Source organism: Somniosus microcephalus, chromosome 16 (assembly GCF_052327205.1).
Source record: "Somniosus microcephalus isolate GS21.2 chromosome 16, FLI_Smic_1.0, whole genome shotgun sequence".
Lineage (NCBI taxonomy): Eukaryota > Metazoa > Chordata > Chondrichthyes > Squaliformes > Somniosidae > Somniosus > Somniosus microcephalus.
The window spans coordinates 91,556,429-91,576,556 of record NC_141002.1 but is presented as its reverse complement, the minus strand read 5'-3'; the positions used below and the strand labels follow the sequence as shown (position 1 = coordinate 91,576,556).

The following is a 20,128-nucleotide window of genomic DNA, read 5'->3' as shown; positions in this document are numbered from 1 at the left end:
TGAAGCTCAACGTAAACTCGAGGAACAGCACCTCATCTTTCGATTAGGCACTTTACAGCCTTCTGGACTCAACATTGAGTTCAACAATTTCAAACTGTAACCCCTGCCCCCATTTTTCATGCTGTATGATGTTGCCATTCCCATTTGCAACATTTTGTCTTTCCTGCCTCTTACATAAGCACAGTATATTCCTTCAATTCCTTCCTCCCCTCCCACCCCTCTGCCTCTGCACCTGCTTAATATCTGTTACATCTCCAACTTTTTCCAGTTCTGATGAAGGGTCCCAGACCTGAAACGTTAACTCTGTTTCTCTCTCCACGGAAGCTGCCTGACCTGAGTATTTCCAGCATTTTCTGTTGTTATATCAGAAATTCATTGCCTGGGACATCCCGAGATTGCAAAAGGGGCAATATAAATGCAAATTCTTTCTTTTTTTAATTTCCCGACATTCTATCACAAGCCATTTCGGTATTGCAAATTAAATTTCTTTATTACTGTAATAATTGACTCCGCGTACACCTAATGAATAAAATGATCAAGCGTTCCGGTTTTTTTTTAATGGGGGGGGGGGGGAAGTGCAACAAGCTTATGCTTGCGCGAAAGGTTTGATGAGTAAGTTAGGTAAGTGGCAGCTGTCTCTCACTCTGCCAGCGCATTTCACACTTCATCTAGCGCCGTCTTTTGTCTCTTTACCTGTGATATTACCATCTCGTCTCGCCTTGAATACCTCTTAATGTCTCTTCACTTTTCTCTTTTGTCCTTTCATCCCTTCCCCCATTTCCCAGCCCTCAAACTGGCCTTTTAATCTGTTTCATTTCCTGCGTTTTTTCTCAGTCCTGACGAAGGGCCATCGACCTGAAACGTTAACTCTGTTTCTCTCTCCACGGATGTTGCCTGGCCTGCTGAGTTTTTCCAGCATTTTCTGCTGTTATTTCGGATTTCCAGCATCCACAGTATTTTGCTATCGCCAGGTAAAGGGGCCGCTGGATGTGTTTGCGTTATTTTACTGAAATATTTTTTGATGCCTTGCAGGGTGATAAATGCAGGGAAAAGCACACACAACGAGGACCAGGGTTCCTGTGAAGTGGTGACCGTGACGAAGAAATCGAGCGCTCCCATCACACCAAGTAAGAATTCCACAGCCAAAAGGCGATCATCGTTGCCAAACGGGGACGGGATACAGCTTCAAGACAATTCAGTAAGTGAAACTCCATTCTACTTTCAATGGGTCAGTGAAGTACACTATACACAGATTGCACAGCAAGATCAATAGTACCAAGTGATGCGCAGTGAATGACCGTAGGCATTACTGTGTTACATATAGTTACTTGGAGCCGATAGCACAGAAACAGGCCATTCGGCCCCAACTGGCCCGTGCTGGTGTTTATGCTCCACACCAGTCTCCTCCCACCCCTCCTCATCACACCCTTCGGCACACCCTTCTATTTCCTTTCTCCCTCATGTGCTTCTCTAGCTTCCCCTGAAATGCATCTACGCTATTTGCCTCAACCACTCCTTGTGGTAGCGGGTTCCAACATCCTTACCACGCTTTGGGTAAAGAAGTTTCTCCTGAATTTGCATTTATTGGTGACTACCTTTTTTATATTTATGGCCCCTAGTTTTGGCGTCCACCATAAGTGGGAACATCTTCACTACGTCTACCCTATTAAATCTCTTCATACGTTTAAAGACCTCCTATTAGTGTTGCAAGCTAGATGGGGAAATCGCCACATTTCTAACTACCTCCCCACCGCGCCCCCCCCCACCACCATTGGCAGCTGTGCCTTCAGCCATGTAGTTCCCACTCTTTGGAATTCCCTCCCTAAACCGCTCCGCCCCTTCCCCTTCAAAACTCTACTTAAAACCATCCTCTTTGCCCAAGCTTTTCGTCACTCCTCCCAATAGCTCCTTCTTCGGTTCAGCATCCTTTTTTTTCCTCTTATGCCTCTCTTAAGCACTTGGGCGTGTTTCTCTACGTTAAAGGCGCTATCTAAGTGCAAGTTCTTGTTAGAACGCCTGCCATTTTGTTCACTACTTGCTCAATTCACGCTATTGTTTTAACGTGCATGATTCTTGGAGATAGAAGAGAGGGGTTTTATTTCACTCTCTTCCCTGTGAATTGCGTTCATTAACACACCAGTCGCAAGATCATTACAGCTGAAGAAGGTCGGTCGGCCCATCTTAGTTCATCCATGCAGAGAGACCCCACATTCCGCTCATTGCTGCATCCCACTGTTTCTCAAATGACTCCTGGTTTGTCGTCTCCACCACTCTATTTTTGTCAGTCACTCTTTTGTCTTCCGGTTAACGAAAATGCTCGTGTCAGCAATGCTGGATCACCAGAGTTCCAATTACACCGCTGAGTGGGTACTGGAGACCTGGCGGGGCACCGAGGGACAGCTGCAATCTTCTTGTATAATTCTCTTCAGTTTTTTTTTTCTTCTCAAGAATTTTTTTCTTCTTCCCTTTTGTCTTTTAATTTTTTTTCCCTTTGCTTTCTCCATTGTCTTGGGTATTTGTGTAATTTTGAAAGTTGGATCTTTCTGATGCTGCTCTTTATTGTGCAAGGGGTGATACTCTGACGTCGTGCTCTCGGCACAGAGCCGTGCCCTGGTGCCCGCGCACGTCACAAATTCAGATGCATGTCACGCACGGTTAATGGTTGAAAAAGGCGTGCACCGCACATGCCCGAATTTCTAATCTGAGCGCTCCAAGCCAAGCGTGCAAAGTCAGAAAAATCACCCTTTTTAGATGTTTACTTATGTTCTTGTGGTGGCTCTGGACACCTCCTGTGTTTTACTGCAGACTTTGTTTCAGCAGGGTTTGGTGCATCTTTCCTGACCAGATTTAACTTTGCGCTTCTGTTTAGTTCTGGTTTCTGTTTACGTAGACCTGGAATTCCCTCTGACCTGTTAAAAGAAAAAAAAAAAGACTTGCATTTATATCGCACCATTCACAACCTCAGGACGTCCCAAAGCGCTTTACAGCCAATGAAGTACTTTTGAAGTGTCGTCACTGTTGTAGGAAACGTGGCAGGCAACTTGCGCACAGCAAGCTCCCACAAACAGCAATGTGATAATGACCAGATGATCTGGGTTTTTTTTTTTTTTTTAGTGATGTTGGTTGAGGGAGAAATATTGGCCAGGACACCGGGGAGAATCCCCTGTTCTTCTTTGAAATAGTGTCATGGGATCTTTTACATCCACCTGAGCGAGCAATCACTCCAGATACAAATATAGCGAGTCTTCATCCATAGCTAGCATAAATGAGAACACATTCTCAATAGTTACTGAGTAACTTGTATTCAGTGAAAGATTGCAGATATTCAATGAAAGAACATGAGCAAAGTTGCATAGCTTATGACTCTGACACACGTGAGGTAAACGATAGGGATCAATGTGGTTTTGTGACCACTGGTGTCTCAAGGGAGTATTGGGCGCAGATCTGTTCTTCTCCATTGACTTAGTGGTTAAGCAAACACATTATGAGAAATCATGTACATCAAGTTCAGTGTAAGCAGAAGGCAGTGCCAGTGACCCAGAAACCAGCGATCCAGAGCTTAAGCAAAAACAACACTGCATATCGCATGCATTGAGTTCAGAGTCAAGGAGAAGGGCATTGCTAGCAACTTGGAAATCAGTGACCCCTGACTTCAGAGGGTCCCATAAATTCTCAGAAATCAGACGACCCTCCTGGAGGCTGCCGAAAATTGGCATTAGCAGAAGCTTGGCAGCAAGCCACCGGCCGCGCGCTCTCGGTTATGTCAGGCCTGAAAGGCGAGAAAGGTTGGAATGTCGCAGGGAAATAAGGGGGGCAAAAAAATGCCATTTTCAAAACCAGAGTGGGTCTGAAATTGCTCTGTCCTGCACCTTTTTCTCAGGCGTTTTGTGAATATAAGGGGATGAGTGCCACTGTTTCAGTATTATAGTGAACATGTTTACTATAATACTCCAGCATTTGAGCCCGTAATCTAGGCTAACGCTCCCGGTTCTGAGGGAGTGCTGCACTGTCGGAGGTGCTGTCTTTCAGATGAGACATTAAAAGTGAGGCCCCGTCTGCGCTCTCAGGTGGATGTAAAAGATCCCACGGCACTATTTTGAAGAAGAGCAGGGGAGTTCTCCCCGGTGTCTTGGCCAGTATTTATCCCTCAACCAACATCACTAAAACAGATGATCCGGTCATTATCACATTGCTGTTTGTGGGAGCTTGCTGTGCGCAAATTGGCTGCTGCTTTTCCTACATTACAACAGTGACTACACTTCAAAAAGTACTTCATTGGCTGGAAAGCACTTGGGGACATCCTGAGGATGTGAAAGTCGCTACAGAAATGGAAGTCTGTCTTTTTTTGTCTGTCTTTCTCTTTCTGTCTGTCTTTCTTTATGAATATTCAACTGTAAAAGGCATCACAGCTGAGACTAACTTGCTCTCTCTTGGCATTCTCTCTCACACACCAACTCTCTCACACTTCATCCGGCAGCTGGGGATTAGCAAGCGTCCATGTTGTGCTCGTGGTGGCACAGACAGCCACTGGCCCCATGCTAATTAGGTTGCCCTCCCCCCCCCCCCCCCCCCCCCCCCCGATTCCAAGGGGTCAGAGCTGGAGGTTATCGGCAGGTGCAGTCCTGGTGCAAGTGCCGGGATCGTGGCCCATGGAAAGTTCAATGCCGAGAGATTCTGAAGGGCTAGGATAAGGTAAAGAACGATAGGTGGTTTCCACTATTTGGCAAGACTGCAATGAGAGGGGTCAGATTTAAGATGATCACAAAAAACATTAGAGGGGAGGTTAGAAAAGAATGACTGTATACAGAGGGTGGTTAGAATGTGGAATATTTTGCCGCAAATTGTCATTGAAGCAATGTCCACAAATTCTTTCAAAAGGTAGCTGCTAAATGGTTAACGGTAACCTGATAGAGGTCTTCCAAGATTATGATGAAGTAAATAGTGACAGATTGTTGTCGCTGATTGGCAGAATGGTAGCGAGAGAGTGCCACTTTAAGATCATCACAAAAAAAAGGAATTAAAGGGGAAGTTAGTTTTAAGAATAAAATCCTCTCACAAGGCAGTTAGAAATTGGGATTCTCTGCTATGGACTAGAATCCATCAATTCTTCTAAAAGGAAATTGGATGCTTGAGAAGGAGGAATATTAAAGGGTGTGGGAAACATCTGGGATTAGAGTGAGTGGCTCATTTGGAGAGAAAAGCACCAGGAGCAGATGTGACTAGCTGAATGGCGTATTTCTGTGTCACAGCTTCAATGGTTCTACGGTGAGCATGCTGACTATCTAGGCATACGGATTCAAGGTTCATCCAGTCAGTTCAAACGGTGCTTCCTGATTTGAAAGTCGACGACAGCTACCAGTCTCGGACCCTTGGACACCCTGAGCCTGAAGTACTTGCAGCACCTTTTATTATTAAAAAAATATATATATACATATGCACGACAGATTATCTCACCACAGAATCCCCATTGGAATAGACCCGCTTCTCCCAATGTAGTGGGACGCAGAATGTTAACACAATTGCACTAAAATAGTACTCGAGAGAGGCCTGGACCAGGGAGCACGAGTTCAAAGCCCACTGTGATAGTTTGAGAATTTGATTTCATTTCTGGAAATAAAAAAATTTGGTATCAGTAAAAGTGACCATAAAAGCTGTTGGATCGTAGTAAAAGTCCACTAATGTCCTTTTCGGGATGGAAACCTGCTGCCGTTACCCGGTCTGGGCCTATATGTGACTCCAGTCCCCACACCAACACGGTTGACTCTTAACTGCCCTCTGAAGTAACCTAACAACCCACTCGCTTGTATCAAACCGCTACCGGCGGCTCAAGAAGAAAACCCGCCGGCACCTTCCATCTCGGGTCAACTTGGTAATGGGCAATAAATGTTTGATTTAAAGATAAAACTCCCCATGAACCTACAGGCCTTTTCATATCCTAAAACCCTCTTGCCGCTCCCCTCCAATTCCAGAAACCCCCAACAATCAGGAATATATTACAAACAGCAAGAGTTTGCGAACTCGATAGCTTTGGACAGCGGTGGGAGGGACCCCCCGAAAATTGGTCTACGCTGAGAAAGATAACGCGTGTCGTAGAGTCATAGAGTTATACAGCACGGATAGAGGCCCTTCGGCCCATCGTGTCCGCGCCGGCCATCACGCCCTGTCTAATCTAATCCCATATTCCAGCATTTGGTCCGTAGCCTTGTATGCTATGGCATTTCAAGTGCTCATCCAAATGCGTCTTGAATGTTGTGAGGGTTCCAGCCTCCACAACCCTTCCGGGCAGTGAGTTCCAGACTCCAACCACCCTCTGGGTGAAAAAGTTCTTTCTCAAATCCCCTCTAAACCTCCCGCCCTTTACCTTGAATCTGTGCCCCCTAGTTATTGACCCTTCTACTAAGGGAAAAAGCTCCTTAGTATCCATCCTATCTATGCCCCTCATAATTTTGTACACCTCAATCATGTCCCCCCTCAGCCTCCTCTGCTCCAAGGAAAACAAACCCAATCTGCCCAGTCTCTCTTCATAGCTGAAGCGTTCCAGCCCTGGTAGCATCCTGGTGAATCTCCTCTGCACCCTCTCCAAAGCTATCACATCCTTCCTGTAGTGTGGCGACCAGAACTGCACACAGTATTCCAGCTGTGGCCTAACCAGTGTTTTATACAGCTCCATCATAACCTCCTTGCTCTTATATTCTATGCCTTGGCTAATGAAGGCAAGTATCCCATATGCCTTTTTTACCACCTTATCCACCTGTTCCGCCGCCTTCAGGGATCTGTGTACTTGCACACCCAGATCCCTCTGACCCTCCGTCTTGCCTAGGGTCTTACCATTCATTGTGTATTCCCTTGCCTTGTTAGTCCCCCCCAAAGTGCATCACCTCGCACTTTTCCGGGTTAAATTCCATTTGCCACTGTTCCGCCCATCTGACCAACCCATCGATATCGTCCTGCAGACTGAGACTACCCTCCTCGCTATTTACCACCCTACCAATTTTTGTATCATCCGCGAACTTACTGATCATACCTTTTACATTCATATCCAAGTCATTAATATAGACCACAAACAGCAAGGGACCCAGCACCGATCCCTGTGGTACCCCACTGGCCACAGGCTTCCAGTCACAAAAACAACCTTCGACCATCACCCTCTGCCTTCTGCCACTAAGCCAGTTTTGTATCCAACGTGCCAAGGCACCCTGGATTCCATGGGCTCTTACCTTCTTGACCAGTCTCCTGTGCGGGACTTTATTGAAGGCCTTACTGAAATCCATGTATACCACATCCACTGCGTTACCCTCATCCACACACCTAGTCACCCCCTCAAAAAATTCAATCAAATTAGTCAGACATGATCTTCCCTTGACAAAGCCATGTTGACTATCCCTGATTAATCCTTGCCTCTCCAAGTGGAGACTGATTTTGTCCCTCAGAATTTTTTCCAATAATTTTCCCACCACTGACGTTAGGCTCACTGGCCTGTAGTTCCCCGGTTTTTCCCTACTCCCCTTCTTGAATAATGGAACTACATTAGCGGTTCTCCAGTCCTCTGGCACATCCCTTGTGGCCAGAGAGGTCCTGAATATATGTGTTAGAGCCCCCGCAATCTCTTCCTTTGCCTCACACAGCAGCCTGGGATACATTTCGTCCGGGCCTGGGGATTTATCCATTTTTAGGCCTGCTAAAACCGCCAATACCTCCTCCCTCTCGATGTTAATGTGTCCATATATATATAATATATTTTATATTTATTTAAAGTCAGCGAATTGTTCGAGTTCCACACTTGGCAAGATCCAGTCAGAAGCGTTTTGGACAAGTCGAGTCTCGGACAGCAGCACGTCGGCAGAAGATTTTTGTTGCTGTCCTCAGGATCCAATCCTCGCCAGCAATGCCACACATCCCCCCCCCCCCCCCCCCACCCCCAGAATGAATAATTTAAAAAAAAATTAAATGAAGACTGCGTAAATCATGGCTTTATGGCACAAGGCGCAATGGATTACCACAATTACAAAATAATAGAAAACCCAACTGCTGCAGGGTGGGAAAAAGTCATTAGAGTGGGAGGAGGCTCGTGTGGAGCATAAAACACTGGCAGAGACTAGTCAGGCCGAATGGCCTGTTTCTGTGCTGTAGATTCTAAGTAACTCTTTTTTTTCTAATTCACTTTCTATTATTCAACATTTGCCACGTGATTTTTTATTGTGACATTCTCGTGTTAAATCCTGCAAATCATTTCAAACCTCTAAACAAACTGCAACCCTGACTCACAATCCTGCTATAGTTATCAGTTCTGCCTCACCCGATTCCCATTGTATTTTTTTAAACTTGCTTTTCCTGATTTCTCTCATTTGACCTCTACTCGTTGGCTTCTGTGTCCATCCTCCTACTTGCTTTAAAGAGGCACTGCTTTGTGAAAAGTGTTTGGCAAATCATTTCTTTTTTTTTCTCCATTTTGTTTCACTGTGAGATGGGGGTAAAATTTTGTTTTCGCTGCACGGACGTTAATCTGGTGGAGGAGGTCACCCCGCTCATTAAAGAACCCGCCAAGCATTCATTCCATTGATTTGCAAATCAGACGGATTCCATACAGTGACGGGAGGAGGCCATTCTGCCCCTCAAGTCTGTCCCGCCATTCAATTGGATCATGGCTGATCTTAACTCCATCTACCCGCCTTAGTTCCGTAACCCTGAATACAGGTTAATAAGGCCAGTTAAAAAAAAACGCTGGTGCTCATTTTTAGAGGGATAGAATTGAAAAGCAGGAAGTTATGTTAAACTTGTATAGAACCTTTGTTAGACCACACATGGAGTACTGTGAACAGTTCTGGTCTCCATATTATAAAAACAATGTAGAGGCACTGGAGAAGTACAAAAACGATTTACTAGGATGATACCAGAACTGAGAGGCTATACCTATCAGAAAATATTGAACAGACTTTTTTTTCTCTAGAAAAGCGAAGATTGAGGGGTGACCTGATGGGTCTTTAAAATTATGAAAGGGTTTGATCGGGTAGACGTTTCCACCTGCGGGAGAGACCAGAACTAGGGGCCACAAATATAAGATAGTCACTAATAAATCCAATAGCGAATTCAGGAGAAACTTCTTTACCCAGAGAGTGGTGAGAATGTGGAACTCGACATTTTCAATTGACCTAGCCTCAACAGTTTTTTTGGCGGGGGTGCTGGGGGGGGGGGGGAGGAAAGAGTTCCAGATTTCCACTACCCTTTGTGTCGAAGTGCTTCCTGACATCACCCCTGAATGGCCGAGCTCTCATTTTAAGGTGATGCCCCCTTGTTCTGGACTCGCCCCACCAAAGGAAATAGTTTCTCTCTCTCTCTCTAATCTCCCGTGAACTCCTCTTAATCTTCTTAACCACCTCAATTATATCGAGCGAGCGTTCCGCTCTGCCAGATTACCACCCAGGGGGTGAAGATGAAAATTTGCTCCACGTTGTTTCGAAGTCATTTGCGTGTGACCGCACTGTGACGAGAGTGTCACACATCTGCCTCTTTCAAGCAAAAGAGTTTCACCAAACGCATTTTGTTTTCATGAAGTCAGTGCCATTTTTAATGTGCGAAACACTTTGATTTTTTAAAATTCATTTTTATGGGATGTGGGCATTGCTGGCAAAGCCAGCATTTATTGCCCATCCCTAATTGCCCTTGAGAAGGTGGTGGTGAGCCGCCTTCTTGAACTGCTGCAGTCCTTGTGGTGAAGGTGCTCCCACAGTGCTGTTAGGGAGGGAGTTCCAGGATTTTGACCCAGCGACGATGAAGGAACGGCCGATATACTTCCAAGTCAGGATGGTGTGTGACTTGGAGGGGAACTTGGGGGTGGTGGTGTTCCCGTGCACCCGCTGCCCTTGTCGTTCTAGGTGGAAGATGTCGCGGGTTTGGGAGGTGCTGCCGAAGAAGTCTTGGCGAGTTGCTGCAGTGCATCTTGTAGATGGTACACACTGTAGCCACGGTACGCCAGTGGTGGAGGGAGTGAATGTTTAAGGTGGTAGAGAGGGTGCCAATCAAGCGGGCTGCTTCGTCCTCGATGGTGTCGAGCTTCTTGAGTGTTGTTGGAGCTGCACTCATCCAGGCAAGTGGAGAGTATTCCATCACACTCCTGACTTGTGCCTTGTAGATGATAGAAAGGCTTTGCGGAGTCTGCGGCGAGTGTCTCGCCTCCTGAATACCGTACAACTAACGGGTTAATTCAATATAAAGAGTTCCATTGATATTCATAGCTGACGATAACAGCAAAAAAGGGAGTGCTGCTTCCTGATTTCAGGAATGTTTAAAGCTGGAGTGTTGCTTTTGTGTGGCTAAGCCCCTGTCACACGGGTGAAATGGTGAACAGTCGATTGAATTGCAGGGCTCGATCAGAATTTGTATCTACCATCTTCTGTGAATGAGTGGGCACTACAGCACCACCAAGCTGCCCAAAAATGAATAAGAGGCATTTGTATCCTGCAGCGAGGAGGAATTTTGTGCTGCGCTCAGGATTTCTGCAATTCTGCAGATGGTGTCCACTTTGTAAGCTTTGTACTGTAGCTCAGTCAATAATTCATTTTAGCAGTTCAGCAGAAACAAAATTAACCACAGTCACAGAATCACAGAAACCCCACAGTGCAGATAGAGGCCATTTCGGCCCATCAAGCCTGCACCGACACATATCCCACCCGATCCCCGTAACCCCTACACCAACACATATCCCACCCTATCCCTGTAACCCCACGTATTTAATCCCCCTAACACTAAGGGTCAATTTATCATAGCCAATCAACCTAACCCGCACATCTTTGGACTGTGGGAGGAAACCGGAGCACCCGGAGAAAACCCACGCAAACACGGGGAGAATGTGCAAACTCCACACAGACAGTCGCCCGAGGCTGGATTCGAACCCGGGTCTCTGGCGCTGTGAGGCAACAGTGCTAACCACTATCACCGTGCTGCCAGTCAGTGAACAAAAAAACCACATTCTACATATAAAAGTGATTTGATCTGATATGCAGCGTTGTCCTAAATGTGATAGTGAAGAGTCTTTATTTAGTAAGTTGACGATTTTAAAAAAAACACAGTTAATGGGCAAACGATTTTTGCTGTTTGAAGTCCTGTATTGAGAGGGAAGTGTTCGATACATTGAAATTCAATTTTTGAGTCTGCCAAGCATGAATGTAGAATGACACTGTTGCCTATGTAACACATCTCATATAACCTGGAATGGGGTTGCCCAGTGGTGTTGTAAATTGGAGTATCTCTGTAACCTCCTCCAGCCCTACAACCCTCCAAGATCTCTGCATTCCTCCAATTCTGGCCTCTTGTGCATCCCCCGCTCCTATTGCACCACCATTGGCAACTGTGCCCTCAGCCGTCTAGGCTCTAAGCTCTGAAATTGCCTCCCTAAACACACACTCTCTTTCTCTCTCTCTCTCGCTCTCTCTCTCTCTCTCTCTCTCTCTCTCTCTCTCTCTCTCTCTCTCTCTCTCTTGACCAAGCCTTTGGTCACCAGTCCTGATATCTCCTTTTGTTGCTCAGTGTCAAATTTTTTTGTCTGATTATGCTCCTGTGAGGCGCCTTGGGACTATTAACTATGGTAAAGGTGCTATATAAATGCAAATAGTTGTTATGAATATGAAAGACACTCGTAATGTCGAATTAACCTGTTAGTTGTTGAGGGCCACAGTCCTAAGCGGATTGTGTGTATTCCGCTATTATTACATAGGACAAAAATTGGATAAATACTTGAAGGGGAAAAAAAATTACAGGGCAATGGGGAAAGAGCAGGGGAGTGGAATTAATTGAACAGCTCTACCAAAGAGCTGGCACAGGCATGATGGGCAGAATGACCACCTTATGTGTTGTATCCTTCTATGATTCTACCTTTGTTAGTATCAATTCTCAATATAAGATAAAGTTATGAGAGTTCTCTAGCGGCTGAAATGCTCATTAAGCAGCAGACTGTTGGTTGCATCATTGAAGTTGCCTATCTTGCCTTTGTTTTTATAGAATTCGGAAGATATTTCATTTAACTACTGGGCACTGTTTGATGGGCATGCAGGAGCTGGCGCTGCTGTGGTGGCCTCCAAACTCCTCCACCACAAGATAGCAGAGCATCTTAAAGAGGTGGCCGGTGTGCTGCGAAACTCCGCAGTGCTTCCCCCTACCTGCCTCAACGACGAGCCTGAAGTGGTGAACAACGCAAGGACGTTGACCAGAGCTGCCTCGCTGCGGGGGTCGATGGGGACCCCGGGGTCACCGAGCAGCCCTCCGACGCGGTTCTTCATCGAGAAGAAAATCGCGCACGAGAGTTTGGTTATTGGAGCGATTGAAAATGCTTTTAAAGAGATGGTAAGTGGTTTTTGTGGCGGTCATTTGAAGTAAGTTTCAAAGAATTCTCAAAAGAGCAACTGTCACCATTGGTGCCTCTTGGCCGTGGCAAAGCCTTGTGATGAATTTTAACATTCTTTGTGTCTTCCTTTTGGATTTAATGTTTTTTTTTACTTAAACAAAAAGTGCTCGTGACCTCCTCCAGGAGAAAGGAAGAACTTGAGTTTATATAGTGCCTTTCATGACCTCGGCGTCCCAAGCGCTTTGCGGCCAATCAAGTACTTTTGAAGCGTAGCCACTGTTGTAATGTACGAAACACGGCAGCCAATTTGTGCACAGCAAGGTCCCACAAACAGAAAGTGATAAATGGCCAGATGAAGTATTTGGTTACAGTTAAGGAACAGGAAAGAAACTGTTACATTGCTGGGTGTTTACTATAGACCACCAAATAGTAAGAAGGAGATAGAACATAATAATTAGGAGCAAGTGCAGGCCATACGGCCCCTCGAGCCTGCTCCGCCATTCAATAAGATCGTGGCTGATCTTCGACCTCAACTCCACTTTCCCGCCTGATCCCCATATCCCTTGACTCCCCATGAGTCCAAAAATCTATCGATCTCAGCCTTGAATATACTCAACGACTCGGCATTCACAGTCCTTTCAGGTAGAAAATTCCAAAGATTCTCAACCCTCTGAGTGAAGAAATTCCTCCTCCTCCTCAGTCTTAAATGGCCGACCCCTTGTCCTGAGACTATGCAACCCCCCTCCCCCCGCCCCAGTTCTAGACTCTCCAGGGGAAACAACCTCTCGGCATCTACCTTGTCAATCCCCCTCAGAATCTTGTATGCTTCAATGAGATCATCCCTCATTCTTCTAAACTCCAGAGAGTATCGGCCCAATCTACTCAATCTCTCCTCATAGGACAGCCCTCTCATCCCAGGAGAGCGAATTTCAGAGAAATGTAAAAATAATAGAGCAGTAATAGTAGGAGACTTCAATTACCCTAATATAGACAGGAAAATAACAGTATAAGAAGAAGACTACTTGCATTCGTATAGTGCCTTTCATGACCACCGGACGTCTCAAAGCTCTTTACAGCCAATGAAGTACTTTTGGAGTGTAGTCACTGTTGTAATGTGGGAAACGCAGCAGCCAATTTGCGCACGGCAAGGTCCCACAAACAGCAATGTGATATTGACCAGATAATCTGTTTTTGTTATGTTGGTTGAGGGATAAATATTGGCCAGGACACCGGGGATAACTCCCCTGCTCTTCTTCGAAATAGTGCCATGGGATCTTTTATGTCCACCTGAGAGAGCAGACGGGACCTCGGTTTAACATCTCATCCAAAAGACGGCACCTCCGGCAGTGCAGCACTCCCTCAGCACTGCACTGGAGCATCAGCCTAGCTTTTATGTGCTCAAGTCCCTGGAGTGGGACGTGAACCCACAACCTTCTGACTCGGAGGCGAGGGTGCTACCAACTGAGCCACAGCTGACACTGTCAGCTAAAGGGCAAGGCGGTGAAGAATTCCTAAAATGTGTACAGGAGAACTTTCTAGCCCAATGAGGTAGGAAGAGTGCTGGATCTAATACTAGGGAATGAAGTTGGGCAAGTGGAGTGTGTTTCAGTGGGAGAACATCTGGGTAATACTGATCATAATATAATTTAGGTTTAAAGTAGTTATGGAAAGGGACAAAGAAAAATCAATTGTATTCAAAATTATGAGGGGTTTTGATAGAACGAGCAGAGAGAAATTGTTTCCTCTGCCAAGTGGGTCGGTAACCAGAGGTCACAGATTTAAAATAATTGGCAAAAGAAATAGAGGGGAAATGAGAATTTTTTTCACATATTTGGAACACACTACCTGGAAGGGTGGTGGAAGGCGATTCCATAGGAACTTTCAAAAGGCAATTGGACACTTACTTGAAGAGGACTAATTGGCAGGGTTATGGGGAGAAAGCTGGGGTGTGGAACTAAATTGGACACAGTGGGGGTGATTTTCATTCAGAAGTCGGGGAAGGAGGCGGGACTACAACTTTCGGGGTTGTAGTCCCGCCTCCATCGAGATGCAGCCAATCACGCGATTTTAACTTGATTGACCTTGTTGAGCCCGCCCAGCAGGCCAATTAAGGGCCACCCGGCAACAGGTGACGTCACAGACTGAAATTTCATCTGTCAAGACATTTTGACAGATGAAATATCAGTGTTTTACAGCTGTTTGAAGCTGTCAAACACTGACAGTCTTACTTCTAACATGAGTCCTTCTACACAGACTCAGTTAGAAATCTCACCGGCACAGAAAGCTGCAGGCTGTCACTTTTGACAGTTCGCAGCCATTCTGCTTTCTGTGCCGGTTAGATGAGGGGCTCCCGAAACCTAGAGGAAGGAAGGCTGTAAAGGTAAGTACAGGTAATTTAAACTTCTTTACACACTTTAGACACACCAAACACACTTACCTTTGCACTCATGCACCCATCACTCACCTGAACACCGACATATCGACCCCTCCAAGTCCTTTAACCCGACAGCCCGACTCCTCTAACTTGGCGTGGTTTGGAGCCGTCGGGAATCCCACATTTCAAGCTTAAAAATAGGATTAGGCTAAAAACTGCCTGTTAACTACCTGTTAACAGGCAGTTAATTGGCACTAATCCCTTTCCGCCTCGGGTAGGCGGGTCCCAGTGCGGGGCGGGTACCTGCCTCCTCTGAAACTTACATGGAGGCGGGTTGGGGGTGGGATGATGTCGGGACCCCCGAATTCGGGACTTTAACCCCCCACATGCCTCCAATCCCGACTCCATGGGTCAATGAAAATCGACCCCAATGTGTGGAATAGCCTCCTTCTGAGCTGTAAAATTCTATGATTTATAATCAATACAAGGGGGATGTGAGGAAAAACTTTTTTACGCAGCGAGTGGTGATGCCCTAGAATGATATTTAATGTGCAATTGAACTGGAATGATAGAATCATTACAGCATAGTAGGAGGCCATTTGGCCCGTCGAGTCCATGCCGGCTCTCTGCAAGTGCACTTACTAGTCCCACTCCCCCTCCCTTTCTCCGTAGCCCTGCAATTTTTTTTCTTTCGGGTACTTATTCAATTCCCTTTTGAAAGCCATGCAGCGAGTGGTGATGACCTGGAACTTGCTGCCGACGGAAGTGGTGGAAGCGGAGACGCTCAATATTTTCCAGGGGAGACTGGATAGGCACTTGAGGGAAATAAACTTGCAGGGCTACGGGAATAGAGCGGGGGAATGGGACTGACTGGATTGCTCTACAGAGAATTGATGGGCCGAATGGCCTCCTTCGGTGCCATTATGACTATGACTCTATGATTATGACTAAGTGATGTTGGTTGAGGGATAAATATTGGCCAGGACACCGGGGAGAACTCCTCCTGCTCTTCTTCCAAATAGTGCCGTGGGATCTTTCACATCCACCTGAGAGATGTTGAACGTTTCATCCGAAAGACGGCCCCTCCAACAGTGCAACACTCCCTCAGTACTGCACTGAAGTGTCGGCCTGGATTATGTCCCTGGAGCAGGGCTTGAACCTACAACCTTCTGACTCGGAGGTGAGAGTTCTGCCCGCTGAGCCACGGCTGACACCAAGGAATTGGCTTGGGAGAAATTTCAGAGACTGCAAAAAGAGCTTTGTTGTCCTTTTCTGCTTTCGTAATTGTCCAGTTTTACCCATGTGCATTATTTCAGCTCCCTCACACTCAGTAAACATAGAAGATAGGAGCAGGAGTAGGCCATTCGGCCCCTCGAGCCTGCTCCGCCATTCAATGAGATCATGGCTGATCATCCAAATTCAGTACCCTGTCCCTGCCTTCTCCCCATATCCCTTGATCCCTTTAGCCTTAAGGAATATATCTAACTCCTTCTTGAATATATTTAATGAATTGGCCTCAACTGCCTTCTGTGGTAGAGAAGTAACTCCTCAAAGCCTGTCCTCTCAAAGAGAAATGTAAGAAGTCACACAACACCAGGTTATAGTCCAACAGTTTTATTTGAAATCACAAGCTTTTGGAGCACTGCTCCTTCATCAGGTGAAGTGGAGAGATGCATAAAGACACAGCTTATATAGTCAGAGAATAATGCAAGATGATTACAGGTAATCTTTCTAACTGCCATTTATCACACCTCGGCAGAGAGATAATCACAGCAATCAAAGGAGTGAATGGTGTCCAAACAGGTTAGTCAGGAAAACATTACATCAAAGAACAATGAGGTGGGATCACAGGGGTCAAATGTTGCAGATGCTGGGGTCTGTATGAAAAACAAAAAACAGACAAAAAAACATTTTTTTTGGCTGGAAATCACAGCAGGTCCGGCCACATCTGTGTAGAGAGAACAAGCCAACGATGACTCGAGTCTGGGTGACCCTACGTCAGGTGGGGTTACATGTAGCGTGACATGAATCCAAGATCCCGGTTGAGGCCGTCCTCATGAGTGCGGAACTTGGCTATCAGTTTCTGCTCGACGATTTTGCGTTGTCGTGTGTCTTGAAGGCCACCTTGGAGAATGCTTATCCACAGATGCGGCCGGACCTGCTGTGATTTCCAGCCAAAAAAAATGTTTTTTTGTCTTTTTTGTTTTTCATACAGACCCCAGCATCTGCAACATTTGACCCCTTGTGACCCCACCTCATTGTTCTTTGATGTAATGTTTTCCTGACTAACCTGTTTGGACACCAGTCACACCTTTGATCGCTGTGATTATCTCTCTGCCGAGGTGTGATAAATGGCAGTTAGAAAGATTACCTGTAATCATCTGGCATTATTCTCTGACTATATAAGCTGTGTCTTTATGCATCTCTCCACTTCACCTAATGAAGGAGCAGCGCTCCGAAAGCTTGTGATTTCAAATAAAACTGTTGGACTATAACCTGGTGTTGTGTGACTTCTTACATTTATCCACCCCAGTCCAACACCGACATCTCCACACCATGGCTCTCAAAGAGAACACACTTTTTTCTTTAAAAGCATTCAAAACTATCAATCAAAATAGACAGGCATTAAAGAGTTTTAAGGGTTAATTATTAGGAACGTGTGCTCCTGTCGCAAAATACCCAACTCTTCTGATTTTGATCGATCTGGAGTCATTCCTACCTCAGTTTTCAGATTTATGACTCATTAATAGACCCTGTTTGATGCAAACAAACGAGAGTACAGCCACAACGCCATAGGCTGTGGAACTGGGCGGTGATCTCCATCGATGTGGTGTTTGGGATTGCCCTCAGTTCCTCGTTGGAATTGGCTTCATTTGAATCTGCGAACATTTCTCTAAATCTTCATAGTTTGTCATCTCTGGCCATTGCTGCTAATTGTCAACACACTGGAGGCCACCTAGAAAATTGACGGACCATTTAAAAAAAATATATATACAGGTAGACTATCCTTTATCCGAACTACCGAAAACCTCTAAAAACCGAAAGTTTTTTTGTTCAGCGTAAGTCGTGCGCACGACCCCGACCCCCCGCCGACCCCCACCCCCCCGCCGACCCCCACCCCCGACAAATTTCCCAGTCTTATAAAATACCTTCTGAAATCCGAAATTTTCCGAAAACCGAAACACGGCTGGTCCCGAGGTTTTCGGATAAAGGATAGTCTACCTGTATATATAAACACAAAATGCTGGAAATACTCAGCAGGTCAGGCAGCGAGTGGGCAGTATCACCAGCATTTTCTGTTTATATTTCAGATTTCCAGCATCCGCACAGTGTTTTGCTGTTTCATTAAAAATATGAACGTGGATTAAAAACGAGATGAGCCAGAGACTTAAGTTTAGATTTTACTCATTTCGTTCCAACTTGTGTTGAGATTTCTCCAAAGAAGGATCCAGCAGCACTTTCAGGAAACATCTCCTGGCCCCATCCTGTTGCTTTATGCGTTGCTTTACAGTGAAATCAAATCTTGCTGGAGTCTCTTGTGATCTTGCAGGTAATAAGCGGATTATTACCACTTGGAACCCAGATCGATGTAGCTCCCATTCCACTTCAGTGCTATTATGCGGCAACATTATAGAGAATTGGTTTGTACCTGAGGCAGTCCTTTATATTCATGGAAAGGACTTTATGTTATGCTAATTCTGTCTTAAGAATTCAAATTATACACATTTTAAATTGCCAGTTTGAGTGTGCATTGACCTGAGCAGCAGCCTCTGGTGACACTGGATGGGTAATGTCCTGAATTTATGTCTCCTAATGTACGAGCGAGTGCCCTCCCCCACCCCCACACCCCGGAATTCCGAGCCCCGTGATCCGTCCCTGGAAGTGTGGCGGAGCGGGAATCCTGCTCGCCCAACCAACCCGCGATGACCCCGCCCTAAATTCCAGAGTCGTCAAATTTAAATATTGCTAGGCAAGACAAATGCACATGTCCTCTCGGCAATTGCCCAGTTACACTGGGAGGTCTGGAATATTTGTGGGGTAAAGGGATGGCGGCGGGCGCGGAGGCGGAGGAAGAAGTACTCTTAAAGGAGTAGCAGCGTGCAGTAATTTCAAACCATGGAACGAAAAGGAACTGCGAACAAGAGGGCGGGAGAGAGATGCAAGTATGATGCAGGGCTTGATAGGGTGGATGCTGAGAGAATGTTTCCCTTGGCTGGGGAGTCTAGACCAGGGGCCACAGCCTCAAGATAAAGGATCGGCCATTCAGGACTCAGATGAGAAGACATTTCTTCACAGAGGGTGGTGAATCTTTGGAATTCTCTACCCCAGAGGGCTGTGGAGGCTCAGTCATTGGGTATATTCAAAACAGAAGTCGATAGATTTCTGACTAGTAAGCGCATCAAGGGATATGGCGATGGGGCCGGTCAATGGAGTTGAGGCAGAAGATCAGCCATGATCTCATTGAATGGCGGAGCAGGCTCGAAGGGCCGAATGGCCTACTCCTGCTCCTATTTCTTATGTTCTTATGAATGAACTTGGGTGGGGGTAGGGTTGTGGGGTGGAATAATGGGAGGTAGGAGACCTGCCAGCACAACAGCCAAGAACATGTGGAAGGAAGTTTCTGGAACTCCCAGGAACCCTACTCCAATGCAGGACGAGGTTTAATGATCTTACTGTGGCTGATTGTATTGACATCTTGGCTCTGATTGAAATTTGGCTCATGGGTGGCGATACCTTGCCCCTCGCCGAAGCCTCCTCACCTGGCTATACTTTCCACCACATGCCCAACCCAAATCGTTACAGTGGTGGTGTGGCCCTTATCACCAAATCACACCATGATCTCCTCCTGCTCCTCTGACATCTTCTTCTCCTTTGAGCACCTCATCTTGTTACAACCACTCCTGCTTCTCCTTTAAAATCCTCATTGTCTATCAGTCCCCCACACCACCCCACCTGCGCCCCCCCCCACCCCCAAAGCTTCACCTCGAGTTTTTCCCTGAGATATCCTGCTTCCTTTCCTCCCTCAGACTTTGCCCTGAGTGACTCCTCATTCTCGACGATTTCAGATTTCAATCTCTATTCGGCTTCCATTGCCCCCTCTCGTCTGAATTCACTGCACTTCTTGGCCTCCCTAAACCTCTCCACCATATCAGCTCTCCTACCCATATTCCCAGCCACTCCTTTGAACTTGCCATCTCCCATGGCTTTACTCCCACGTTCTCGATCGCTGACATCCACTCTTGGATAAGATGCATTAGGAAGACTGAAGCCATCATCTTCAATCTCCGCCACAAACTCCGTACTTTTGCCACAGATTCCATCCCGCTCCCCGGCCGCTGTCTCCAGCTGTACTCTGTCTGTTTCCAACCTCGGCTTCCTATTTGAGCCTGATCTGAGTTCAGATCCCATATCCTCCA

At 46.2% G+C, this 20,128-nt stretch overlaps 1 protein-coding gene across 1 annotated transcript in view; it reads left to right on the top strand.

Moving 5' to 3' along the window:
• The window catches only part of ppm1h (protein phosphatase, Mg2+/Mn2+ dependent, 1H), a 189,271-nt gene that overhangs the window by 89,588 nt on the left and 79,555 nt on the right, over positions 1–20,128 (top strand). Inside the window, exons 2-3 of the mRNA XM_086009426.1 lie at positions 1,033–1,198; positions 11,995–12,336. Coding sequence (XP_085865552.1) covers positions 1,033–1,198; positions 11,995–12,336 — 508 coding nt within the window. The remainder of the gene's footprint in view (positions 1–1,032; positions 1,199–11,994; positions 12,337–20,128) is intronic.